The following is a 21,538-nucleotide window of genomic DNA, read 5'->3' on the forward strand; positions in this document are numbered from 1 at the left end:
GTGGATCGGAGGAGCGCGGTGCACGGCATAGCAGGAGTGTTCGAACAGACATTACTTGTACGATAGCTGTAGCACAAAGCAAATGATTTTGAATACAGAATACTCGTCTACCTCATTGTGAGCACGTGGCGCAGGGTTCAATCGCGTATCTCGGGAACACGCAGCCCTCGGCCCTCCCCGCAATATGACCTTCCCGACGGGGTCACAGGACCGTCTGAGCAGGATGGCAGGCATGCTTCAAACCAACCCTCTACTCGTCTTCAACACCTCTGCCCCTTTCAAGCTCTCTCGTTGACGACCTTCAATCATGCCAAACGTAAACGACGGCGTCCAGACCTACGAACTCGGAAACTTCGAGCTCAAATGCGGCGTGACCCTCCCAAATGCCTTCGTCGCCTACAAGACCTTTGGCGATCCCTCGCTTCCTGCAATCATGTACCCAACCTGGTACTCCGGATCAATCGCTGACAATGAGTGGTTGATTGGCGAGGACATGGAGTTGAGCCCGAAGAAGTACTTTGTTATCATTGTTGCGATGTTTGGGAATGGGCAGAGTTCGAGTCCGAGTAATCAGGTGAGTAAGCACCGTTGATTTCAGATGCATATGATCTTGATGCTGACATACTTGCGAACAGGCTGCTCCGATGAATGGGCCAAACTTCCCGTATATCGCCGTTGCGGATAATGTGCGTGCTCAGTATACCCTCGTCACCGAAAAGCTCGGGATCAAGCATCTCCATGCTGTAGTCGGCTGGTCCATGGGTGCTGGGCAGACGTATCAATGGGGTGTTTCCTACCCTGATTTCATGGACTATCTGGTTCCATTCTGCGGATCGGCGAGGACGGCGATCCACAACAAAGTCTTCTTGGAGAGTATCAAAGCAGCCTTGACTGCTGACACCGAAGGCTTTAAGGGTGGGAACTACGGCGATAAGAAGCCCGAGGTCGGACTCAAGGCTTTCGGGAGGGTCTACGCTGGGTGGGGCTTTAGCCAGGCCTGGTACCGCGAGGAAATTTGGAAGACACAGTTTGGGTTCAAGACGCTTGAGGAGTTCCTGGTGGGTTTCTGGGAAGCATGGGCGTTATCGAAGGATGCGAATAACTTGCTCTGTATGCTCGAGACGTGGAAGAACGGAGATATCTCGGCTGGTGAACCCTTCAATGGTATATAAATGCAGAGCCTCTCAAATCTATTGTGGGAATGCTGATGATGTTTGTATACAGGCGACTTCGAGGCTGCTCTTCGCTCAATCAAAGCGAAGACGTTAGTCCTTCCCGGTCATACCGACCTTTACTTCCCTCCCGAAGACAGCCAGTACGAAGCTGAGCACCTTAACGATGGGATCTGTGAATCGATCCCCTCGATCTGGGGACATTGGGCGGGTGGACCTGGTGATTCGAAGGAAGATGTTCGTTGGTTGGACGAGAGGTTGTCTAAGTTCTTGAATGGAAAGGGGTGAAGAAATATCTTAGGCAAGTAGGCGAAGCATTCATATTCACAATGTCAGAGATCGTTCACGAGCTCGAGTGTCTTGTATAAGTCCTGGCCACCTAGAAATGGCCGTGAGAAAAAGCCTATTCCAGCGACCAACGAAGTTCGCCCATAAAGATATAAAACAAGATTATCAAACGTGAGAAATCTCAAATATCAGGGCCCTCAATATAACCCCATTTCCTTCGCCTTCATCTCCGATCCCGCCTTCTTCCTGCCCAGCTCCCCAGCAATAACCCCCCACCTCTCCTTATCATACTTTGCATTGGCCCTGCTCAACGCCTCTTCATCCTTCTCCGTCCATTCCTCGCTCATAGCCACAACGTTGGCCCACCTCATGCAAATTGTGGAGGGCTTAAGTCCGCAGTGCTTGCCGATGGAGGTCCAGGTCATGTTTTCGGCACGCATGAGGCGGATATGGGCGATATCGGAGGGGGAGAAAGTGTCAGGGGCTTGGGAAGCACCGGCAGGCTCGAGCTTGGAGGCTTTCGTGAGTGAAGAAGTAGTATCATATTCGTCATCTAGATTACCTGCCTATGATCCACGGATGAACTGTTTATTCCGAGTCACTCATATTCTGGCAGTGTAGACGAACTTGGTAGAATAGGGGCGCTGGTGGTTATTAACGTGCGGCTTTCATTGCGTGAGCAATCCATCTGTTAACATACGTGCGGGCCGAGTAGAGGATCACGCGGGGTGAATAGATGGCCATGATTCAAGGAAATATGTTCCATTGGAAAAGCAAAATCCTCGAGACCTCCTGAGCAAGAGATGTGACCGTTCCTGTAGCGCATGAACGTACTGCAGCAAATCCAGGAAAAGCGTGGGAACCATTGTCCATTATCTAACGGGTATGCAAGAAAAACCAAAGTAAGCAAAAAACCGCCAAAAATCACCAAAGTAATTAACTCCAAGAACGTTCCAAAAGCAATCCCGCGTCTCATCGTCCTTCTGTTCTCCTCTCATCAGCCGACACGAGCTCGCTAACACTCACAAGCTCGTTACGCTCCCCCTACTTCCTCACTTCCGCCCCCCACCACTTACTCCCCACCACCTCCCCCAACCCCCACCTCCTCCCCTCCTCCCTCTCCAACATCCCCCCCAACAACTCCAAACACTCCCTCGACACTCTCTTCCTCGGAATCCTCCATGTCCTATCCAACGCCGAATAAGGATCGGGGAATGGTACTTCGCCCACGAGACAAGTGTAGAGTAAACATCCGAGTGCCCATATTTCGGTTTTCCGCGGGTCGTAGGGGCGTTTTTGGAGGATCTCGGGCGCGGCAAAATTCATTGTGCCATAAAACTTTGTATACCTCGCCCCTCCTTCTCCTTCTTTGGTGGTGGGGGGTAAAATAATAGCGGACCCAAAATCGATGAGTTTAACGTTCAACGCATCATCGCACACAATATTCTCATCCTTGATGTCCCGGTGAACGATGTTGAGGTTGTCGAGGTATGCGACGGTATCGATGACTTGACGCATGATGTGACGGGCTTGGGATTCGGTTAGGCCGCCGGGGGATTGTTCGATTGTTTCGAAGAGGTCGTGTGAAGTCCTACGCACCATCTGTGGGCGAGCGGGAGGGGCGAGGGTTGATTTGTCCTCGGTGGCGGATGTGGTCTTTTTTGAGGAGGAGAATGGGTTCCTGAGAGGCCAGGATGGTGCGGTCCAGCTGCTATTCCCACTCTTCCCCTTCTCGGACGCAGCTTCTTGTGGATGCGGCACCCACAAACTCCCAACCAACTCCATAACCAGATAAAACCACCTCTCATCCTCAAAAAAGTCCAAAGCCCTAACAACCCCCCCATGCTCGACCCTACTCAAAATATGTATCTCCATCGGAACCATTCCCAAATCCCTATCGTTGATCCATGCGTGTTTGGGGATTTTCGCGCGATTGATGAATTTTACGGCGACGGGGGTGGAGGTACGGTGTTGGGTGCAGGACATGACGAAGCCGAAGCCGCCGCGGCCGAGGAGATGGGTTGGGGTGTAGGAGGCGAGGAAGGCGGGGGAGAAAGTTGAGGGGTCTTCCGGATTGGTTGAGCTTGAGTTTTGTTGTTGTTGTTGTTGCTCGAGCGTGGGTGTCGCAGGCGGTGAAATCGGCAACTGCGCTCCGGATCCTTGAGTCCTAAACCCAATCTCCTTCTTCTCCGTACTCGGCGTTGGCGGCGGCGTGAACTCCAACCGCGGGGCTTTGAGGATATTGGTGTTCGTCGGGGTGGTCCGGACATCGAGTTGGCCGAGACGGGGGAGGGGGGAGACGGGTGAGGGTGGTAACTCGCTCTTGGAGGTTGAGAGAACGGGGCGGAGGGGGGTGATCGGGGCGACGAGGGAGGCAGCGGGACCGGCCTGCTGCTGCTGGTAGACGTTGTTGTGGTACATTTTGTGGTTCTGGTTCAACTGGTGATGGTGTTCCTTTTGTTGTGTATCGAAATAGAAAAAAGAAAAAGAGATGGAAAGACTGTCTGGGACGGGATGTATGCCGTCGGTAAATAGAGAAAGAGTGTTGTGTTGTACGGCCGCTTCGTAAAAAGAGTGAACGATGCTGACCTCGGTATGCCTTACAAAGGATACCCTTCAAAGAGTGACTGACTGGAGTGAATGCGTGGTTTGGTCAAGAAACCTTCGAAGGCAGCGAAGACACGAGCATATATAATGCAACAGAACAATCCCATGGCTAATCTCGGCTGCAGCATTCCTGGCCATTCCTCTCCTCGTGCATTCATTAACATGAAGCCTCTGATGAAATAGGGGGTTCCTTCGTGGGGCATTCCCTTCACATTCCTCGCTGAGTGTTTTGGTGTTTTGGTTCGAAGGTGCACTATATGCGAGGGATATGACGCTGATGCATACTTTATGCGCGGGAAGAGAGAGATCGCTCGGGGAGACGCGTTTGTGCATCGCGATCGTACGCGTGGGGCATGAGAACGCGAGGGGGAGGGGGGGAGGTCGCCGCTCCCACGCTCTTCGAAGGAACAGGCCAATTCTCCTCTTATTCCAAGAAATCTACCTACACAATATCAAACTCCTCCTCCCCATCCTTCCCCCCAACACCCCCACCGCCAAACCCCTTCTGCCCCTCCCTAACATTCCACCTCAACGTCCTCCCCACACTCTCCACAAACTCCTCCTCCCCCCCACCCACACTCACCGTCGGAAACGGCCACCTACTCGCTTCAACCAATACCGAGTCACCCGGCTGGAGTTCCGTCCGCCCACGACCATCGAATGCGCACCAGGCGGATGAACGCGCGTGGGGGGGGAGGTGGATTCGGAGGGACATCGTGTCTGGTAATAACATCGGCCGAAAGCTCAACGTGTGAGGACAAATAGGCGTCAGGAGGATTGCGGATATGTCCGGATGGACTAAGCTTCCTCCCGCACTCAACGAGTACGCGGTCGATCCCGTGGGGGTGGAGAGGATTAGGCCGTCCGCTTGGACGATTGTGAGGAGTTTAGCGGTGTTGCCGGAGTAGATGTGGAGGTTTGAGAGGTAGGGCGAGGGACCTCTGTCGATTGTGATTTCGTTTAGGACTTCGTGTTGGTGGCTTGACTCCTCAGGTGTCGAGTCCCCGTTGGGACCGGAGCGGTAGATCGTGCCTATTTGCCCATTTCGTTGTCAGAAGGTGTTGTGTGAGAGGGGAAGGGAGGGTGGTACAGGTGAAGCGCATGCGGAGGTTGACTTGGATCCCGTTCTTGAAGATATCATCGAGGATAGACTCGTATTTCTCGAACCCAAACGGCGTCAGGAACCCCAAACTCCCGAGGGAGAAGGAGAGAACCGGTGGTACGATTCGCTGAAATAACCACGAACTGTAAAGCACCGTTCCATCTCCACCAAGCTATATCTCTGTTCAGCACCTCCACTCTCATGTGCATACTCAACCATGGCCCGGAAGGACGAACTCACCGTCAATACGAGATCGAACATCTCGGGTTTATCCCAACACATCCCCCCCTCCCAAAACCTCACCTCACCCCGTCCCCCTCTCTGCCCAACCCTCCTTCTAACCCCCTCCACCGCAAACCGTGCACTATGCTCCAACTGTTGATCAACCCAAACCCTCACACCCCTCCCCTCCTTCATCCCCGACCCCGAGCTCGGGGGTGACCGTTGCATCATCAACCATTCACAAACCTCCCTCGTCATCCCCACCAAAGCATTATCCCTCGGCTTTGTAATTACCATCACGTTCGTCATCGGTGTTTTGATCCGAGTGTGGGAGAGGGAGGAGGAGATGGTCCGGACAGATGTCGCTGTCTCGACTAAATGCGCCGAGGAGGAGAATGAGCGGTCCCCGGATTTGAAGGCCGTTAGGAGGGGTGAGACGATTGTCTCTAAACATGGCAACAGGGGGCTGAATAATGGATGCGTAAAACATGGGGACTTCAAGGCTGACCTATGTGCAGCGTTTAGTATGTTAACGGAGAAAGGAGGGGAGGAGGAGGGTGGGGACGGACAGGATGATGTCTTCGGGGTGTGCGGTTTTGGGTAGTCCAGCGGATAGTTGGCATTTTGCGAGGGTTTGGGCGGGGAAGGTGTTGATTGAGCGGGGGCGGTAGAGGCGGCCTGTACCGGTGCCGGTGCTGGTGCCGGGAGTGCGAGATTGCAATTGCAGTGGAGAGGAGTGTTCCGCAGGATCTTTGTCGGGGGTTTTGATTGACGGGGGTTTGATGGACATTTTGGGTATAATTGAGGGAGAGATGGGAGGTTGGCTGGTGGTGATGGACTTTTTGTTGGGGTCGGTCGAGGAGTATGAATACCGAAACATCTGTGCGTGCTCAACGCACGCAGAATGACGTTTCAGACATTTGACTGACATCTGACAACGGCAACCACATGCTCGACGACAAATGGACAGATTTTTAGCTAAAATATCTCATTTAGTCCTCACGCTGGAAGTACTTGTAATGCACAGGCCCTCTAGGCAATGCTCGGTGAGAGATTTCGACAGGCATTTTCCCACGCCTTTGATTTTTGGCTGTCTGATACTTCCAGGTTATAGGCTTTGAGTTTTCTAATGAATGTCTTGGAACCATGGTCATCCAATCACTTCGTGCGATCCCCTAATCGTTCTTGGAGTTAATTACTTTTGAAGATTTTTGGTAGTTTTTTTTTGCTTAGGCTGGGTTTTTCTTGCAGGCCTGTTTCATAATGGACCAGGTTCATCTCAAAGAGTGGTTACGGTAGTAACTGTAGATGAAAAACTCGCCTGACGGACGTTGGCATTCCTACTTGCAAATGCCACCATGTACGGTGGCATCTCCCAGAAGAGCGCCAGTGGGATCGTGCCTCGGCATCCCAAGTCGCGAAGTTCAGGTATGTCTGTCAAGGAAGGGTGACGGTTGCCGTGCCTATCCTTGGTTTTTACAACGCTCCCCCATGCTCTGGGAGGTGTCCAACATCGACGTTCCACGGGTTGAACTTTGAAGTGTTTGTCCAACTCCAGGCGAGAAGGGAAAGGTGTCTGGGATCAATAAAGCAAGAGCCAATGTCGACGGACGCTCTTCGAAAGGGATGACCAGCGGCGTGAGTGGCCGAAGCGAGTTGCAACGGAGTTGCGCTGGCCTTGGTAGTCAAGTGGATGGGCGGCAAAGATGACGCTTCTTAACCAAACCGACTCGCATCAACAACCCCCTCCCCCCTCAAGGCCCCCCGCTCAATTGCCTTCTCCAACCCTTTCGTTTCGACGCCGTATCTCGACCATTCAACATGCGGTGCTTTTGCCACTTTCTGTGGTTCGACCCTTTCCTTTCTTACATTTGCACTTTTTACGCTCGCCGACGGTAGAGAAGAAATGAAACCCTCAGGATCTGTGATCGCCTCCAGCCGCTGCTCCAGAAGGGGACGTATATCCCCTTCCGCGCGGGCTCGTTGTGCTTCTAAGAGGGAGAGGGCGTGGGTGAGGGCCATGTAATCGGGATTGGTAAGGAGGTGGGCTGGGACAACGGTAGAGGGGTCTGAGGTTGTCATGAGACTGTACTGACGTAGGAGGGCTTGGATATGGCCGGAGATTGCGATGTCGCTGGATTGATTGGGTTGAAAGTTTGTTTGCACTGTATGCTCAGGAATGAAGTCGGATGTAACGTAGACAAGAAACGTGCCGGAGCGGGTTCCGAGATCCCGAAATAGGCAAAGCACGTCACCGCGGCCATGGGTGCAATCCGGACGTTGCCCAACGACTATCATCGCGTATAATGTTTAACCTTCAAGACAACAGCGTTCTCGGCTTCTACGATCTCCCATTGTCATTCCCAATATTCTCTCTCGATGACTGATCATAATTTCCCATGCTCGACGTCGTTCGGCCCCCGCAAATGCGCATGCAACGGCTCCCCCGCGCGGCACCTGTACTCCACCAAACTGATCCACATGTCATACAACTCCGATCCCTCTCGGATGACCCCTCTCCGGCGTCTAGACCAATATATAGCACACCTCGCACCTGCTCAACATGCTATACCTTCAGCTTCACCTCCAACAACAACGACGATGCCAGACGGATCAACCCAAACCATAACCCACCCAACCCTAGGCTGTACGTTAAAGGGTATCCAGGTAAACCCCAACGTCATCGAATACCGTGGTATCCCATACGCCCGGATCACCGAGCGTTTTGCCGATCCGGAGCCTGTTAATCGATTGGAGGTCGAGGGAGGGGTGTACGATGCGACCAAGTTTGGCGCGGTGAGTCCGCAGCCACCACATACGGCTGAGAACGAGTTGGCGTTTTTGGGGGCCACGTTGCCCGTGCGTCCGCTTGACCAAGGTACATACTCTTCCTCCTTCGTCGCCCTCAGTTCCCTGTTTACTTACAATTTACCATAGATGAGTTCGGTTGTCTCAACATCAACGTTAGCGTGCCCACTGGTACCTTGTCTACCAAGGGTTTACCAGTCCTCCTCTTCATCCACGGCGGCGCTTACAGATTCTCCGCCGCAACATTACCCCAACACGACGTAACCTCCCTCTGCTCCCTCTCCCACACCCTCAACAAACCCACCATCATCGTCTCCTTCAACTACCGTCTCGGACTCTTTGGGTTTTTGAGTTCGAGGGATGTGGGGGTGAGTGGGAATGCGGCGTTGAAGGATCATATTGCGGCGTTGAGGTGGGTGAGGAGGCATATAGCGGGGTTCGGGGGTGATGTGGGGAATGTCACGGTGTTTGGGGAGTCGGCGGGTGGGGCGGCGGTGGATACGCTGCTTCATTCGAAGGTACCTGAAGTGAAGGGGGCCTTTAGGAGGGCGTGTATGATGTCGGGATCGGTGGCGTTGATGGGTGTTGCCCCGCCTGCTGTTCACGAGCGCCTGGTGTACGACAAACTTTGCGTGGCACTCTCCATCCCTGCCTCCCTTTCCCCGGTAGAGAAGCTCGCGAAGCTCCGTGCGGCACCAGTGGAGACACTCGTCAATCTTGGCCTCGCGCTCCCCGCCATGCCAGTGGTGGACGGTACCTACATTCCGGATCTCGTTACATGGGATAACATGGAAGATACGAAAGTGCCGGCGTGGTGCGAGAGTGTTATGGTAGGAGATTGTAAGGACGATGGGTGGGTTTACGCACTGCTCCGTCCTTCGCTGCTCAAGGATCAAGATATGGCAAGTACTCTGGCGAAGGCGCTCGCGTCGGCGTTCGGGGCGGATGGAAAGGAACTCGCGAAACTCCTCGGTCTACTTGACGACTTCAAGGGAAAGCAGGACGCTCTAAGACGCGGTGCCAACGCAATCGGCGAACTCTCTTTCTGTCGTGCCGCCGCTGCTCTGGCACGCACCTGGTCCCAGAAGAAAGCGTATCTATACCACTTCGACCAACCTTCGACATGGGCTGGCCCCAATGAGGGTATGGCACATCATGCATTAGATATCGTCTACCTCTTCCAATCATATCACTCGCAGTTCACCTCACCCTCACAAGTTGCGCTCTCGAAACAAATGGGGGCAATGTGGATTGCGTTCGCGAACGGCGAGGAGCCGTGGTCTCCTTACAAGGTGGATGATGGAAGGAAGGCGATGTGTATTGGTCCTGGGGAGTGTAGGGTGAAGACGGAGAAGGAGGATGACAGAGAGGGGAGGAGGGGGGAGGCGTGGAGGGTCATGGAAAGGATTGGGGTTGGGAAGGTTTGGGAGCTGTTCCAGGGGGTCATGTATTCCGTAAAGTCGGCCGGAAAGATTTGAGATACGTCAAATAAAATGTGGCTAAGCCTCATCGGCCGTATGTCTCAATCAAGCGCTGCCCCCCCCCCCCCCGAGCTCGCCTGTTGCTTCATCTTACCACATCCAGACAAAACAGCGTTACCTATCGCCCAGATCTCCTCCGGTGATTGGTCGGCAGCGTCGTATACGCGTCGGCTATCTCGGATCCGCGCTAGGAGATAAGCTACGTGCGAGTGCGGGGCACCCACAGCGATAAGGCAAAGCGCATACCGCAAGGCGTGTGCGCACTAATTTGATCGCCGTGGAGATTCGTGATACGCGTTCTCGTTATCGCTCGCTTCGTGATGGTGGCTCGTCGTGATCCTCGGGGCCCGCCCGCCGTAGTGTAACCTTATAAGTACGAGACGATTGCCGCAATGCTCGTACAGTGGTTGACCAAGTGAGCAAGCATGTCCGAGCCATCCAACATGCCCGGCTTCGCGCCTACCAAAACCCGCCGCAACTCCCTCACCAAACTCCCCTCCCCGACGGTCGGGGACATGGTCTCCGACTCCGGCACCGGCCAAATCGAATCCTACTACGACGAGGCATCCATCCGTGCCCTCACCCGCAAAATCGATCGTCGCATCTTGCCATTGATGTGCGCCATCTACTTTCTGCAGTATTTGGACAAGACGTTGTTGAATTACGCTTCGGTGATGGGGTTGAATACGGATACGAAGTTGGTTGGGAATGAGTATGCGTTGCTCGGGACCGGTTTTTATATTGGATATTTGGTGTGGGAGCCGCCGACCAACTACTTGATGCAACGGCTTCCGTTGGCAAAGTATTTGAGTGGCAATATCGTTGTCTGGGGAGCTATGGTCGCTCTCCATGCGTGCGCGAAGAACTTTGCGGGGTTGATGACCTTGCGAGTCCTTCTCGGAGTGTTCGAATCGTGCGTTGCCCCCTCGTTGGTCTTGATCACCGGACAATGGTATACCCGCGCCGAACAATCTCGTCGTCTCGGAATTTGGTATCTCCAGATCGGTATCGCACAAATGCTCGGATCCCTCATGTCCTGGGGTCTTCAGCATCTCCACGGCGCGGCGTTGAAGAACTATCAAATCCTCTTCTTGCTGTTCGGGCTCCTCACCATCGTACTTGGAATCACTGTCTACATCTTCCTTCCCTCTTCCCCCGCTGACGCTAAATGGTTGACGACTGAGGAGAGAGAGATGCTCCTCTTCCACGTCCAAGGGGACACGAAAGGTAAATCCGTCTCGGACCGTCAATGGCGGTGGTCTCAAGTCTCCACCACCCTCCGCGAACCAACGACTTGGCTGGTGATCCTCATCACGGCCTTAACCATGATCGACAACGGCGCCGTCTCAAACTTCTCCTCCATCATCATCAAATCCTTCGGCTTCTCCGGAATCCAAACAACCCTCCTCAACTTCCCGAACGGCGTCGTCACCATCTTCGCAACCTTCTTCTCCACCTTCCTCGCCGCCTCTTTCCCGCGCTTGCGTCTCACTATCCTCACAGCCCTGTTGATCCCCTCCATCATCGGCGGGATTATGCTCGTGACCCTCCCCACAACCGCAAAAGGCGCCCTCCTCGTCGGCGTTTACCTCCTCAACTCAGCCCCCGCCGGTCTTCCACTAATCTACGGCCTCATGGCCGCAAACTTCACCGGCTATACCCGTAAAGCCACCATCAACGCTCTCGTCCTCATGGGATTCTGTCTCGGAAACATCATTGGCCCGCAGAGTTTCGTGCCGGCTCAGGCGCCGGCGTATAGAGGTGCGAAGATTGGTATTGTTGTTACCTTGGCTGCTGCAGGAGGGTTGTGTATGGTGTTGAGGTGGATGTGGAAGAAGGAGAATGAGAGGAGGGAGGAGGGGAGTGGGACTGGGGTTGTGGTTGAGTTGAGTGGGAAGGCGGGGAGTGTTGAGAGGGAGGAGGATGAGATTACGGATTTGGATAACAAGGCGTTCCGCTACGTCTATTAGATGTCAAAAACGAGGGTGTGGGTTTTGGAGGAGCGGCGTTGCTACTGCTTAATTTATTGCTTGTGATATGTGAGGATGTTTGTTAGCAAAGTATACCTTTTGGATGGATTTGTCAGTGCACGGCCGCTCCAGAGATTACTCCGATGATTAACAGGCGAGCCAACTCCGTCCATAACTGCTGCTGGCGAAGAGGGAGGTTAATCGACATTAGCAATTACCGATACCCACGCCTCGAGTGGAGGCCGTATACATGGCCAAACGAGGTGAGCGAACCTTGAAAATCGAGAAGACCCTTCAAATAAAAGACATAGCTTGACAATGGCTTCCGGCAAAATGGATTCCACACGCGAAAGTGACGTTTGCGAGACCCCTTAATGTCTCGGCCGGCGACCCCGCATGAAGCTCCCCGAAATCCCGATACTTACCACCAACACCAACACCGACTCGAACTGATCCCTCCCCCTACCAGCAACAACAGACAAGATGCCGAGTCCGATCGAGGAGAATCTGGAGCTGAAGGAGATCGACACGAATCTCTATTCGAACACGAAACAGCTATGGACACCAATGGGCGCAAGTACGTGCTTGCAGACAGTTTCGGGCAGTCTCGGACTGTTGCTGATGAGTACATACAGGAGGCATCTTTGGAGGAGCAGTGATTGCGTGCGTAACGACTGGGCCAAACCTGCTTTCAGGCGAAAAGCTGACATATAGTTACACAGTCAAGCCCTCTCCGCTGCGCAAAAGACCGTGAGTCCGGAATATGTCGTTCACTCCCTCCACTCCTACTTCCTCCTCCCGGTACCCTCTTCCCTGACTCCATCTCCTATCTACCGTATGACAGCTAACAGAGTTGGTGTATCTGCAGGGCGACAACTCCCACCCAATCATCTACCACGTCGAACGCGTCCGTGACGGCCGCTCCTACGCGACCCGCACCGTCCAAGCCCAACAACGCGGCCGCGCAATCTTCACAATAACTTGCTCCTTCCAACGTCCCGAACCCTCCACCATGTCCCACAACACACCCATCCCACCTGATCTCCCCGATCCAGAAACATTGATGAATGATTCGGATTTATTGCAGGCGATGGTTGATGCGGATAAGTTGAGTGAGAGGGAGAGGAAGGGATTGATTAAACGGATGGAGCCCGGTCCGATTGAGAGTCGGAGGGTGCCGTTTCGGAGGTGGAATAAGGATTTGGAGCCGTATCAGAAGCGGCAGAGGTTTTGGGTGAAAGCCCGCGGATCAATAGAAGCACAAACGTCGCACGCGATGGCGTTGGCATACTTCTCCGACTCGTGGTTTGTGGGAACCTCGGTAAAGGTAAACGAACCCATCGAGGGGAAGGTGGTGATGATGGCGAGTCTCGACCATTCCGTGTATTTCCACATCCGTGATTGGAGAGCGGACGAATGGTTGTTGTATGAGATGGAGAGTTCGTGGAGTGGTGGGGGACGGGGCTTCGCGAGTGGGAAGATCTGGAGACGGGATGGGGTGCTGGTTGCGAGTTGTTTCCAGGAGGGGTTGGTAAGGGTGGATAATTTGAAGGGCAACAAGAGAGATGCGAAGATCTAGACATTAAACCACCGAGGAGACCGCTTCTAGGGGAACACGCTCTGGTATAACTTTAACTATCACGTCGAAACTATTCAATTACTTCAACCTCGGTGCCCCACCATCAGGCACAAACACAGGCGTAATTCCAAAAAGAACAATGACTTCATTTGACAGGAAAACAGCTGCCGGGATAAGTCAAGGGAGAAATGAGACGAGAGTCTTTTTGGCAATGGCGTCTAGATTAATCCCTATACTCAATCTCCGAACACATCAAAACATCTGTACTGGTGCCCTCCCACCCTCTATTGCCCCCCGTCGTCAATAAAAATCTACACGTAGGATCCAGCATAATCCCACTAACAACCCCTCCATGATGTCCCGGCACGATCCAAAACGGTGGAGCGCCACCTCTATCCTTCTCCTTCACCTCCTCCGCCTTCAGATCGTACAGCCTGATATTGTCGTTGGATGCGCAGACGAGATGGCGGGCGTTCGGCATGGCATAGACCGCTGATACCGCGCCTGAGTTGGCTGGGAGTCGGATGGTGCGGATGGGTTGCGAGGGGGACGAGTGCAGAGAGTATTCTTCCACGGATTGATTACGTCGACCGACGAAGATGGAGTTTCCGTCGATAGACCACGTTGCTGTCATACACCATGGCGGCACACCACGTGCTAGTCCGAGTTTTGTGATGGGGGTAGGTGAACGCCGGTCGTGGATCGTAACGTTTCCGTCGTAGGAGGAGGCGAGGAAGGTTGATTGGGATACTAGGGTTGGTGAGTCAGGGGGTGGGTTGGTTTCGGATGAGTCGGGTTCGCCTTTGGGGGAGGCGTCGAAGTCTTCGAGTTGGGCTTCGAGTTCTTTTTCGAGGGCGTCGACGTCTTCTGCTTCGCCTTCTGCGTCGTCGTCTACGTCGTCGTCTACGTCGTCGAACAGCGAGTCTGGTGACCCAGGTCCAACCGACTTCTTGCCCGAGTCCCTACGCGTTAATGGTGTTTTCGTGGGTGGCGAGTTGCCCACAGGAATGGGTACGCCGCCCTCAGGCCTGAATGCGATTGTCGAGACTTGTCCCGTACACCCGTCAAAAGTCCGTAGAACATTGCCGGTATTCAGGTCCCAGTCGTAGATATTCTTGTCCCATCCACCTGACAAAACCGACGTCTCGTCTTGACCTAGCCGAAGGACGGAGACGGGCGTGGTGTGTCGTTGTAGCAAGTGGATTGTCCGACCTTCCTCGTGACGCACGGTTTGGAGGTTGATGTGGCCTGATTGGAGACCAGTCAAGGCCCAGATAGCTTGTGAATGAACCGCGAGTGAGTAAACCGGACTCAAAGGCTGATTTGACGGCGCTGTTGGTACTATAAACACGTCAGGATCCTCACCTTATCGCGAAGAACGTTCGACTTACCACCAGACATATCATTCTCCCAATACGACACTAAAATCCCCGCCCTCGTAACCGTATCAACAAACGGATGCCTCTGCGCAACAGTCAACGGTAGCTTCCCGTTCATACTGCCGAAAAAGTCAAACTTCCTCACGTATCCGTCCGAGCCACCCGTGAATAGCCAGCGCATACAGGGTGTTGCTGCCATGACGTTTACGGATGTCGCGTGTGGGGCGGCCATGTAGGGTGTTATTTCGTAAGTGGTACAGGTTGTTGCGCGGGGGTCTGGGCCTTGGATGCGGTGGGAGGTTTGCGGGCGGGGAGAAGGGGCTGTGGTTTCTTCGTTGTCGTTGTCGTTGTCGTTGTCGTTGTCGTTGTCCGCGTCGTTGTCCGCGTCGTTGTCCGCGTCGTTGTCCGCGTCGTTGTCGTTGTCGTTTTCGTCGTCATCAGGCTCGCCATCCGCGTCTTCGTCGTCGTCTTCTGGCTCTCCCTCCGCATCGGCTTCTTCATCCATGTCTTCCTCGCCTTCTGCGTCTTCCATTTCTGCATCTCCATCTATATCGACAGGTGATCGTGGATCTGTATGATGGTCAGCTTAATCAACGAACTTCTCCAGGCCATGCATACCTTGCGACTCTTGGTACCGCGTCGTGGAAGGCGACTGATACTCTTCATCTCTATCGTCGTCACTGTCCATCTATATTGTTACGCTTTTTCGCGTCCTTCTTGGTGCACAGACTGTCGGCTCAAGAGCCCCGTACGAGTGGCTGGTGCGTTTACTAGTAACGCAACCTTAAATGGTTGTGCACACATGTCCACTAGCAACCGCAAGCCTGTCAAGGGAATGGGACCAAAGGGCTACAGAACGTTCGAACAAACCCGCCAATCCAATATGTCTACCAAAAATAGCAGGTCGGACGAGGTGAGCAGCAATCGAGGAATGGATCAAGCAGAGCTGACGGGGCTTTCAGCGTCTGACGTCATGTTCAGTATCGACGACAATGTCGACTCTAAGGGAATCACCTCAATCGTCACATCCTACTACTCGTCCGAATAGTGGAAATGGGGAGCACATCATCGATATGGAGAATCAGACCGTTGTAGATGAGGTCGGCGGGCGGATGTCTCCAAACCGGCTTCGAACCGCCGCACGGAAGGCAGGTTTTCTGGAATCTTGTTTTATTCAACATGCTGACCACTTACAGATTATCAACCTTCGCCGAATGTCGTCCGGCTACCGCAACGCAGGCGCAGAACCCGGTCTCGACGTCCGCACAATGACCGTCCCCCTCGAAGCGAAATGTACGGTAACGGTCACGGATTTCTCCAAAACCACATGTCGCCAAACCGAAGAAATGGACAACTCCCGCTTTATCGATTTTCTCGACCAAGATTCCCCACGCGAAGGTAAAGTGCGTTGGATCAACGTCAATGGTCACAGTTGGGACGTTATCAGGGATTTGGCGATGAAGTATGATTTACATCGATTGGCGGTGGAGGATTTATTGCATATTCCGCAACGAACGAAGGTTGATCAATACTCAACTCACACGTTCATTTGTCTTAACCTTCACACGCTAATCTACAACACCGGCCACGATACGCCCGAGAAAATCGACGAGAAACCACCCTCGGATTCGCCTCGGTCATATGCTTCTAACCTCTGGAAAGCCTGGAGAAAAGAACGTATCATGAACGAACAAGACCTGGATGAGGCAGCTGCTGCGGCGGCAGGGATGGCACCTGAGGAATTGCCGAGACGGACGTTGCAGAGGATGCATCATCATAACGTCAAGTCTGTCTTTCTGGACTCGCATCAGAGTTTGAAATCGAGGGGAATGGCAGTCGCAGTGGAACAAGTGAGTATCTTCCTCATGGACGACAACACCGTTATCTCAGTCTTCGAACACTCCGCCCCCATCGTCGCCGAACCAATCGTCAAACGCCTCCTAACCCGCAACACACTCCTCCGCTCTTCACAAGATGCGTCATTATTGGTACAGAGTATCTTAGACGGAATTGTGGATTTGGCGTTTCCAATTATCTCGACATATCAAGAACATCTATCAGAGTTGGAGATTGATGTGTTGACGACGCCGGAGATGGCGCATACCCGACAACTCCACATTCTCTCCGGCGAACTGAATTTGTTGAAGAGAACGTTATCGCCCATCACGTCAATCGTCAACTCCCTACGCGACCACTCCAAAACCGTCAAGATCAGTGAAGATGGAAGACCAGGAAGTCCACATGGCGGGGAAATCAGCGATCTGGCAAGGATCTACTTGGCGGATGTGGCAGATCATGTTCAGGTAGGAATAACAAGACTGTTAACTTCCTGATTTCGGAAGCTGACCCTCAACAACCCACAGACGCTCGTGGAGAATATCGAGATGATGAAATCACAGACAGACAGTTCGACGGATTTGATTTTCAATACAATGGCGACACTGCAGAACGAGAGTATGAAACAATTGACATTGGTCACCTTGGGTAAGTGGGTATGTAAACGGTTGTCCGAACGCTTTGCTAATGAACGCTCTTACAGTCTTCCTTCCCCTTACTTTCTTGACAGGCTACTTCGGGATGAACTTCACCCAATTCGGGGCCCTCGATCACGATCTTCGCTATTTCTGGCAAATTGCGGGACCGACGACGGGGGCGGTGGTGTTGATGGTTAGTTATGGATGGTTGAAGAGGCATTTGGTCAAGACTGTGAGGAGGGTCGAGAAGAAAATTACGAGAACGCTGGAGGAGGAGGTTATGCAAAAGGAGGGGTTTGGACCGCGTTGGGTCAGTAAGTGATTACCCCGGATATAGTAGACGAGTGTACGAGTACGAGAGGGGTGATGGGTGAGGGATGTAAGAGTATCTTGGGATATCTAGCACAGTATACGTAAAAGCATCATAAGCAAAGCATTTTCTACCCTTTCAAAGGCGCGACTCCTGGCTATTCCTCCTTGCACGTCCCTGATGTCTCCAAACCCAATCAATCTCACTTCCAACAAGCAAGTTCTCTCTAATCTTCTTCACATCCTCGTCCGTCATCCCACAATACTCCTTCACGTACCTCTCCGCACCCCCGAACCGTTCTTGAAGCATCTTCAACGTTACCATCATAGACTCGTATTTTGAACTCATCAGGGATGACAGGGCAGCTTTCTTCGGGTTATTGAGATCCTCGTCGGAGGAGGTGGGGAGGGATGCGATGATTTTATCGTGTTCGTCTTTGAGGCCTTCGGTTGTGAGTTCGTATTCGCGAGCGACGGTTTCGTCGTCCACGCCCGCAAGCTTCAAGATCAGCGCACAGATGACTCCGGTACGGTCTTTTCCAGCTTTGCAATGGATAACCAGCCCCTCGTCGGGACAGTCGCGGAGGTGGAGCAGGACTGTGCGGAAAGCGTGACCACCGTGCTGGAGGATTGTTTTGTAGGCTTTGAGGAAACCTTCGATACCATTATGGTAGTTCGCGAAGCGTTGTGCGAGTTTTTCAGGCGAGTAATCTTCTTCTTTGAAGACAGGATTGTGACACCTCTGAACCCCCTCCAACTCACCCCACCCAGACTTCTTCAGTTCAGGGTCAGATCTGAGATCATACGCGACCTTGATATTTAACTTCCGCATCACATCCGCCCCACGCTCGGTGACCCCACACAAATCCGCAGACCTAAAAATCCACCCCTTCCGGACCCACTGCTCACCCTCATTCTTCCACCCACCGAGATCACGGAAATTCGCGGTTCCTTCGACGTCCATCTTAAACCGACGAGTACCGCCGATCCATTGGCTTCGTTTCCAGAAGCGTTTGCGTTCTGATTCTGAGGAGAGCCAGTTGGCGATGTACTTTGCTACGTCGGGGTTGAAGTTATGGCGGGGTTCGAGGTCGGGAAGGTGAGGGGAGGGTTCGCCGGTCGGTGCGTAATAGTTGTGGTCGGCGCCTTCGACCATCTGGAGGGTGTGTCGTCCCGCCAACAGATTTGCGAAGTATTGCACTTCGTTGGGAGGAACAATATGATCCCGCGTGCCCATCATTGTAAGGACATTCACGTCGGGCGGGAAGTGTTCGATTACGCTCAAGTCGATATTCGAGTTTGCTTCGATTTCTTCCCATGGTGTACGCTTAGCCTTAACTTCACCTGTGTGTTTGACCTTGATTTTGTCGGTTGCGCCGCCTTCTTCGGCCATCGTTTTGCTTCTCATGAGATACCTGTCGCGCAGGCCGGAACCAAAATAACGGCCTGATGCATTAACAAGAAGAGGAATTCGTAAATCAGGCCGGTGGTGGGCGTAGAGAAGAGCAACTTGTCCACCTCGGGAGTGGCCGACGATGGCGTAGATCTGATACTTGCGTTCGCGTCGGAGATGGTCCGTGACAGCATCCAGATCAGCATAGTCATCCTGCAAACATTGTTAATAGATATATGAATCAATGAACGACCAGATGTACCTTGAACAATCTTGGTCGATCCCAGTCTCCATCACTCTCCCCATTGCCACGAAAGTCCAATCGGAAGCTGTTCCCCTCGTACTCCTCCGCAAGGTACTTGAGGAAGAGATAATCTTTATGTCCAAGATGACCTGTAGCTCCATGTCTCAGTACCTTGCTTGATGGGCGCTTGGGGAAATCGTGACATACCATGTAGGATCAAGATGCACTTGTCCGATTGAGGATCATTGACCCGCAACTGGCCAACAATGGCCTCACCCAGCGGGCCAGGAATCGAGATACGCTCTTCTTGAACAGACATCTTGTGGTATCTTCACCGTCCTCGGATGCCTTGGTGTTTTGTAGGTCTTCGGGGTGTTACAACGCTAGAGTTTAAGGTTGAATGAACATGCGGGGTCGAACGTCGTCGGACCGAGACACCCCGCAGCCAGCTGTGCCTTCGCTCGGGATTTGCTCGAAGAGGATTAAATTCATGGACGTGATTGATGCATAACTGAACCACAAACGGATGGTGTTCAAACACTTGGGATTCTTGCTCATCTTGTCTATACCGTCTTACGTTACTCTCAGTTGCAATATAGTTTGTGCATGCAGGTCCCACCACGGTGCTCAAGGTAACCACCAAACCGTAAAATCCAACAACCTCACCATTCAAGCAGTCCAGGGATGGGATACAGGGGTCAAGAGCTACCTATAAGTGTCCGTCAGAGGATGCGAAGTGCTATTCGCGATGGTACCAAGCATGCCGTCATTGCGGAGGATAATGGTGTTCACCGCAATACCGTCGGTAACATGACGAGACTCTTACACGAACAGGGCAACGTCAAACCGCGTCGCAATCAACAGAGGGGACCTGTACCGAAGATTTCTGTCGAATGTCTGGAGGTTTGACGCTTTTTGTGAGTCGTTATTCGCTACTTGCGCTGAAAACAGACCCTTCGAAAAATGTACGATGATGCGCCCGATACGTACCAAGACGAAGCAGCCGAAGCTCTCACGAAGCTCTATGGCTTTAAACTCGACAAATGGGATGTCTGCCGCGCCCTCAAACGACTCAGGTACACCTACCATAAGGTCAGCACGCTGACACTCCATCCATGGATGTCTGGAGAGGCTGACAGCCTAGCTCGACGAGTCCGGTGTCAACGAATCCAATGCTCGGCGGACCCATGGATTTGCTCCCAAGGGCAGAAAAGCCAGGGTATCGAGAGTCCTCAAACTTACACCCGGATGGTCCATCCTCCCAGGTCTTACAGTCGATGGATTCGTGGCCCTGCACATCTACCAAGGTGCTTACAATGCGGACCTATTTTACGACTTCGTCGAGAAAGAGGTCCTCCCAAACACAACACCCTTCCCAGGGCCTCGATCTGTGATTGTAATGGATAATGCGCGCTTTCACCATGATCCCAGAATTGCAGAATCCTCTCGTACCATGGTCGGAAATGCATCTATTTACCGCCGTATTCGCCAGATCTGAACCCCATTGAGGGATGCTTCGGTATAATGAAACAGTATATGCGCAAACATAGCAAGGATTCGACTGAGATCATTACAAATCCCTATTACTTTTACTGGGAAACCGCAAAATCCTCGATTACGCCGGAGATAGCAAGGTCCATGTTCCAGCATGCTGGGATCTCTGCAGAAGTCACACACAGCTTCTTTTAGGTCTTATCTATCGATAGCTTAAGTTTCAGCTCAGAATACAATCTTACCCTTGAGTTCTTGGCCGTTGTTCTTGTACGCTGAATGACCATGAAAAGGCAACCGTGGGATGTGGGGTGCATAACTGCGCCACAGCTGACGCCACACGCTGGAAAAAGGTTTGTGAGAGCTGACATCCTAATGGTGGAAAGAGTGCGCTTTGCGCTTTCAGACAAGCCCTTTTCGACTTCGTTGCGACCATTTTTGCGGGGGTTATAAGCTCATGAAAAGCGTGGGATTCCCGTATGCAGGAGTTTAAGGCCGCATTAGCTCGCATGGTCATGCATACGGAGAACTTCGAGGCCGTTGATTGAAGAGAAAACGAATAACTCTATGAATTTACATCTCCCAGAGCTGAGAGTGGTACCATCTTGATCACCGAGGTCGACTCTATCATCCTACTCGCTGCTGGGCTTCCACTTCCTGCGGTAGTGCAGCAAGCGGTCGTAGTTCCCTCGAGTGATTCCCATGGATTGTGCGCCTTCCCATGACAGATGTTTGAGCATTTTGACGTCATAGTCAGCTTCAGTGAGCCTATTAAAGTGTTCCTCAACACAGAAGGCGTGCGCTTCAGACTTCTCCTTGACGTATTCCAAGAAATCCCTGAGCAACGACCCTTCAGCATCCTCCTCGATTGGTGGACTTGAACGGGGGTCTGCTGGAGACGGCTGACGCTGAACAGTGTGCTGCATCATAGGCGCCATCGGCCACATGGGTGGGAGCAGTTGGGTAAGGGTAAGGGAGCCCGAGGAGATTGGGGGCAGTGAAGGTAAACGGCGAAGGGC

General features: G+C 52.8%; 12 protein-coding genes across 12 annotated transcripts; 6 read left to right on the plus strand and 6 right to left on the minus strand.

Moving 5' to 3' along the window:
• Positions 1-307: 307 nt before the first annotated feature.
• SAICODRAFT_57433 (homoserine acetyltransferase family protein) lies at positions 308-1,460 on the plus strand (the record flags this gene model as incomplete). Its single annotated transcript, XM_019169533.1, has 3 exons — positions 308-574; positions 636-1,164; positions 1,225-1,460. 3 exons carry the CDS (start codon positions 308-310, stop codon positions 1,458-1,460), a joined length of 1,032 nt encoding a protein of 343 aa, XP_019023767.1.
• Positions 1,461-1,657: 197 nt separating this feature from the next.
• Positions 1,658-3,881, minus strand: SAICODRAFT_19461 (kinase-like protein; the record flags this gene model as incomplete). Its single annotated transcript, XM_019166103.1, has 2 exons — positions 1,658-2,013; positions 2,537-3,881. The coding sequence occupies 2 exons, from the start codon at positions 3,879-3,881 to the stop codon at positions 1,658-1,660; spliced, it is 1,701 nt and encodes a 566-aa protein (XP_019023768.1).
• A 628-nt stretch (positions 3,882-4,509) lies between these two features.
• SAICODRAFT_65919 (ATP-NAD kinase) lies at positions 4,510-6,078 on the minus strand (the record flags this gene model as incomplete). The annotated part of the gene is made up of 4 exons (XM_019170185.1): positions 5,961-6,078; positions 5,410-5,899; positions 5,158-5,341; positions 4,510-5,099 (listed from the first exon to the last, which is right to left on the minus strand). The coding sequence occupies exons 2-4, from the start codon at positions 5,698-5,700 to the stop codon at positions 4,510-4,512; spliced, it is 1,065 nt and encodes a 354-aa protein (XP_019023769.1). The 5' UTR covers positions 5,701-5,899; positions 5,961-6,078.
• Positions 6,079-7,103: 1,025 nt separating this feature from the next.
• Positions 7,104-7,580, minus strand: SAICODRAFT_65920 (uncharacterized protein). The gene has a single exon (XM_019170187.1). It carries the CDS (start codon positions 7,471-7,473, stop codon positions 7,108-7,110), a length of 366 nt encoding a protein of 121 aa, XP_019023770.1. The 5' UTR covers positions 7,474-7,580; the 3' UTR covers positions 7,104-7,107.
• Positions 7,581-7,992: 412 nt separating this feature from the next.
• On the plus strand, positions 7,993-9,677 carry SAICODRAFT_25605 (alpha/beta-hydrolase; the record flags this gene model as incomplete). The annotated part of the gene is made up of 2 exons (XM_019166871.1): positions 7,993-8,269; positions 8,329-9,677. 2 exons carry the CDS (start codon positions 7,993-7,995, stop codon positions 9,675-9,677), a joined length of 1,626 nt encoding a protein of 541 aa, XP_019023771.1.
• A 518-nt stretch (positions 9,678-10,195) lies between these two features.
• SAICODRAFT_57507 (putative MFS transporter) lies at positions 10,196-11,650 on the plus strand (the record flags this gene model as incomplete). Its single annotated transcript, XM_019169537.1, has 1 exon — positions 10,196-11,650. One exon carries the CDS (start codon positions 10,196-10,198, stop codon positions 11,648-11,650), a length of 1,455 nt encoding a protein of 484 aa, XP_019023772.1.
• A 437-nt stretch (positions 11,651-12,087) lies between these two features.
• On the plus strand, positions 12,088-13,262 carry SAICODRAFT_92925 (Thioesterase/thiol ester dehydrase-isomerase). The gene is made up of 4 exons (XM_019171836.1): positions 12,088-12,227; positions 12,286-12,313; positions 12,373-12,451; positions 12,519-13,262. The coding sequence occupies exons 1-4, from the start codon at positions 12,134-12,136 to the stop codon at positions 13,227-13,229; spliced, it is 912 nt and encodes a 303-aa protein (XP_019023773.1). The 5' UTR covers positions 12,088-12,133; the 3' UTR covers positions 13,230-13,262.
• Positions 13,263-13,410: 148 nt separating this feature from the next.
• On the minus strand, positions 13,411-15,336 carry SAICODRAFT_19466 (WD40 repeat-like protein). Its single transcript, XM_019166104.1, has 3 exons — positions 15,227-15,336; positions 14,621-15,178; positions 13,411-14,570 (listed from the first exon to the last, which is right to left on the minus strand). Exons 1-3 carry the CDS (start codon positions 15,294-15,296, stop codon positions 13,453-13,455), a joined length of 1,746 nt encoding a protein of 581 aa, XP_019023774.1. The 5' UTR covers positions 15,297-15,336; the 3' UTR covers positions 13,411-13,452.
• Positions 15,337-15,876: 540 nt separating this feature from the next.
• On the plus strand, positions 15,877-17,404 carry SAICODRAFT_57642 (uncharacterized protein; the record flags this gene model as incomplete). Its single annotated transcript, XM_019169553.1, has 3 exons — positions 15,877-16,911; positions 16,972-17,092; positions 17,148-17,404. 3 exons carry the CDS (start codon positions 15,877-15,879, stop codon positions 17,402-17,404), a joined length of 1,413 nt encoding a protein of 470 aa, XP_019023775.1.
• Positions 17,405-17,530: 126 nt separating this feature from the next.
• On the minus strand, positions 17,531-19,347 carry SAICODRAFT_25610 (alpha/beta-hydrolase; the record flags this gene model as incomplete). The annotated part of the gene is made up of 3 exons (XM_019166872.1): positions 17,531-18,997; positions 19,047-19,177; positions 19,236-19,347. The coding sequence occupies 3 exons, from the start codon at positions 19,345-19,347 to the stop codon at positions 17,531-17,533; spliced, it is 1,710 nt and encodes a 569-aa protein (XP_019023776.1).
• Positions 19,348-20,175: 828 nt separating this feature from the next.
• Positions 20,176-20,526, plus strand: SAICODRAFT_57332 (uncharacterized protein; the record flags this gene model as incomplete). Its single annotated transcript, XM_019169525.1, has 1 exon — positions 20,176-20,526. A coding segment is annotated over one exon (351 nt), but the record flags the coding sequence as incomplete, so codon positions are not given.
• A 625-nt stretch (positions 20,527-21,151) lies between these two features.
• On the minus strand, positions 21,152-21,466 carry SAICODRAFT_7707 (uncharacterized protein; the record flags this gene model as incomplete). The annotated part of the gene is made up of 1 exon (XM_019171046.1): positions 21,152-21,466. One exon carries the CDS (start codon positions 21,464-21,466, stop codon positions 21,152-21,154), a length of 315 nt encoding a protein of 104 aa, XP_019023778.1.
• Positions 21,467-21,538: the final 72 nt, after the last annotated feature.

Source organism: Saitoella complicata (genome assembly GCF_001661265.1).
Source record: "Saitoella complicata NRRL Y-17804 unplaced genomic scaffold SAICOscaffold_13, whole genome shotgun sequence".
NCBI lineage: Eukaryota > Fungi > Ascomycota > Saitoellomycetes > Saitoellales > Saitoellaceae > Saitoella > Saitoella complicata.

Excerpts from the sequence above, each read along its gene's own strand:
- SAICODRAFT_65920 (XM_019170187.1), bottom strand. The coding sequence starts at position 7,473 with ATGACAACCTCAGACCCCTCTACCGTTGTCCCAGCCCACCTCCTTACC.
- SAICODRAFT_92925 (XM_019171836.1), top strand. The coding sequence starts at position 12,134 with ATGCCGAGTCCGATCGAGGAGAATCTGGAGCTGAAGGAGATCGACACG. Across the intron at positions 12,314-12,372 it reads TTTGGAGGAGCAGTGATTGC|TCAAGCCCTCTCCGCTGCGC; the intron begins GTGCGTAACGAC and ends ATAGTTACACAG. Across the intron at positions 12,452-12,518 it reads ACTCCTACTTCCTCCTCCCG|GGCGACAACTCCCACCCAAT; the intron begins GTACCCTCTTCC and ends GTGTATCTGCAG.
- SAICODRAFT_19466 (XM_019166104.1), bottom strand. The coding sequence starts at position 15,296 with ATGGACAGTGACGACGATAGAGATGAAGAGTATCAGTCGCCTTCCACG. Across the intron at positions 15,179-15,226 it reads GCGGTACCAAGAGTCGCAAG|ATCCACGATCACCTGTCGAT; the intron begins GTATGCATGGCC and ends ACCATCATACAG. Across the intron at positions 14,571-14,620 it reads GGAGAATGATATGTCTGGTG|TACCAACAGCGCCGTCAAAT; the intron begins GTAAGTCGAACG and ends ACGTGTTTATAG.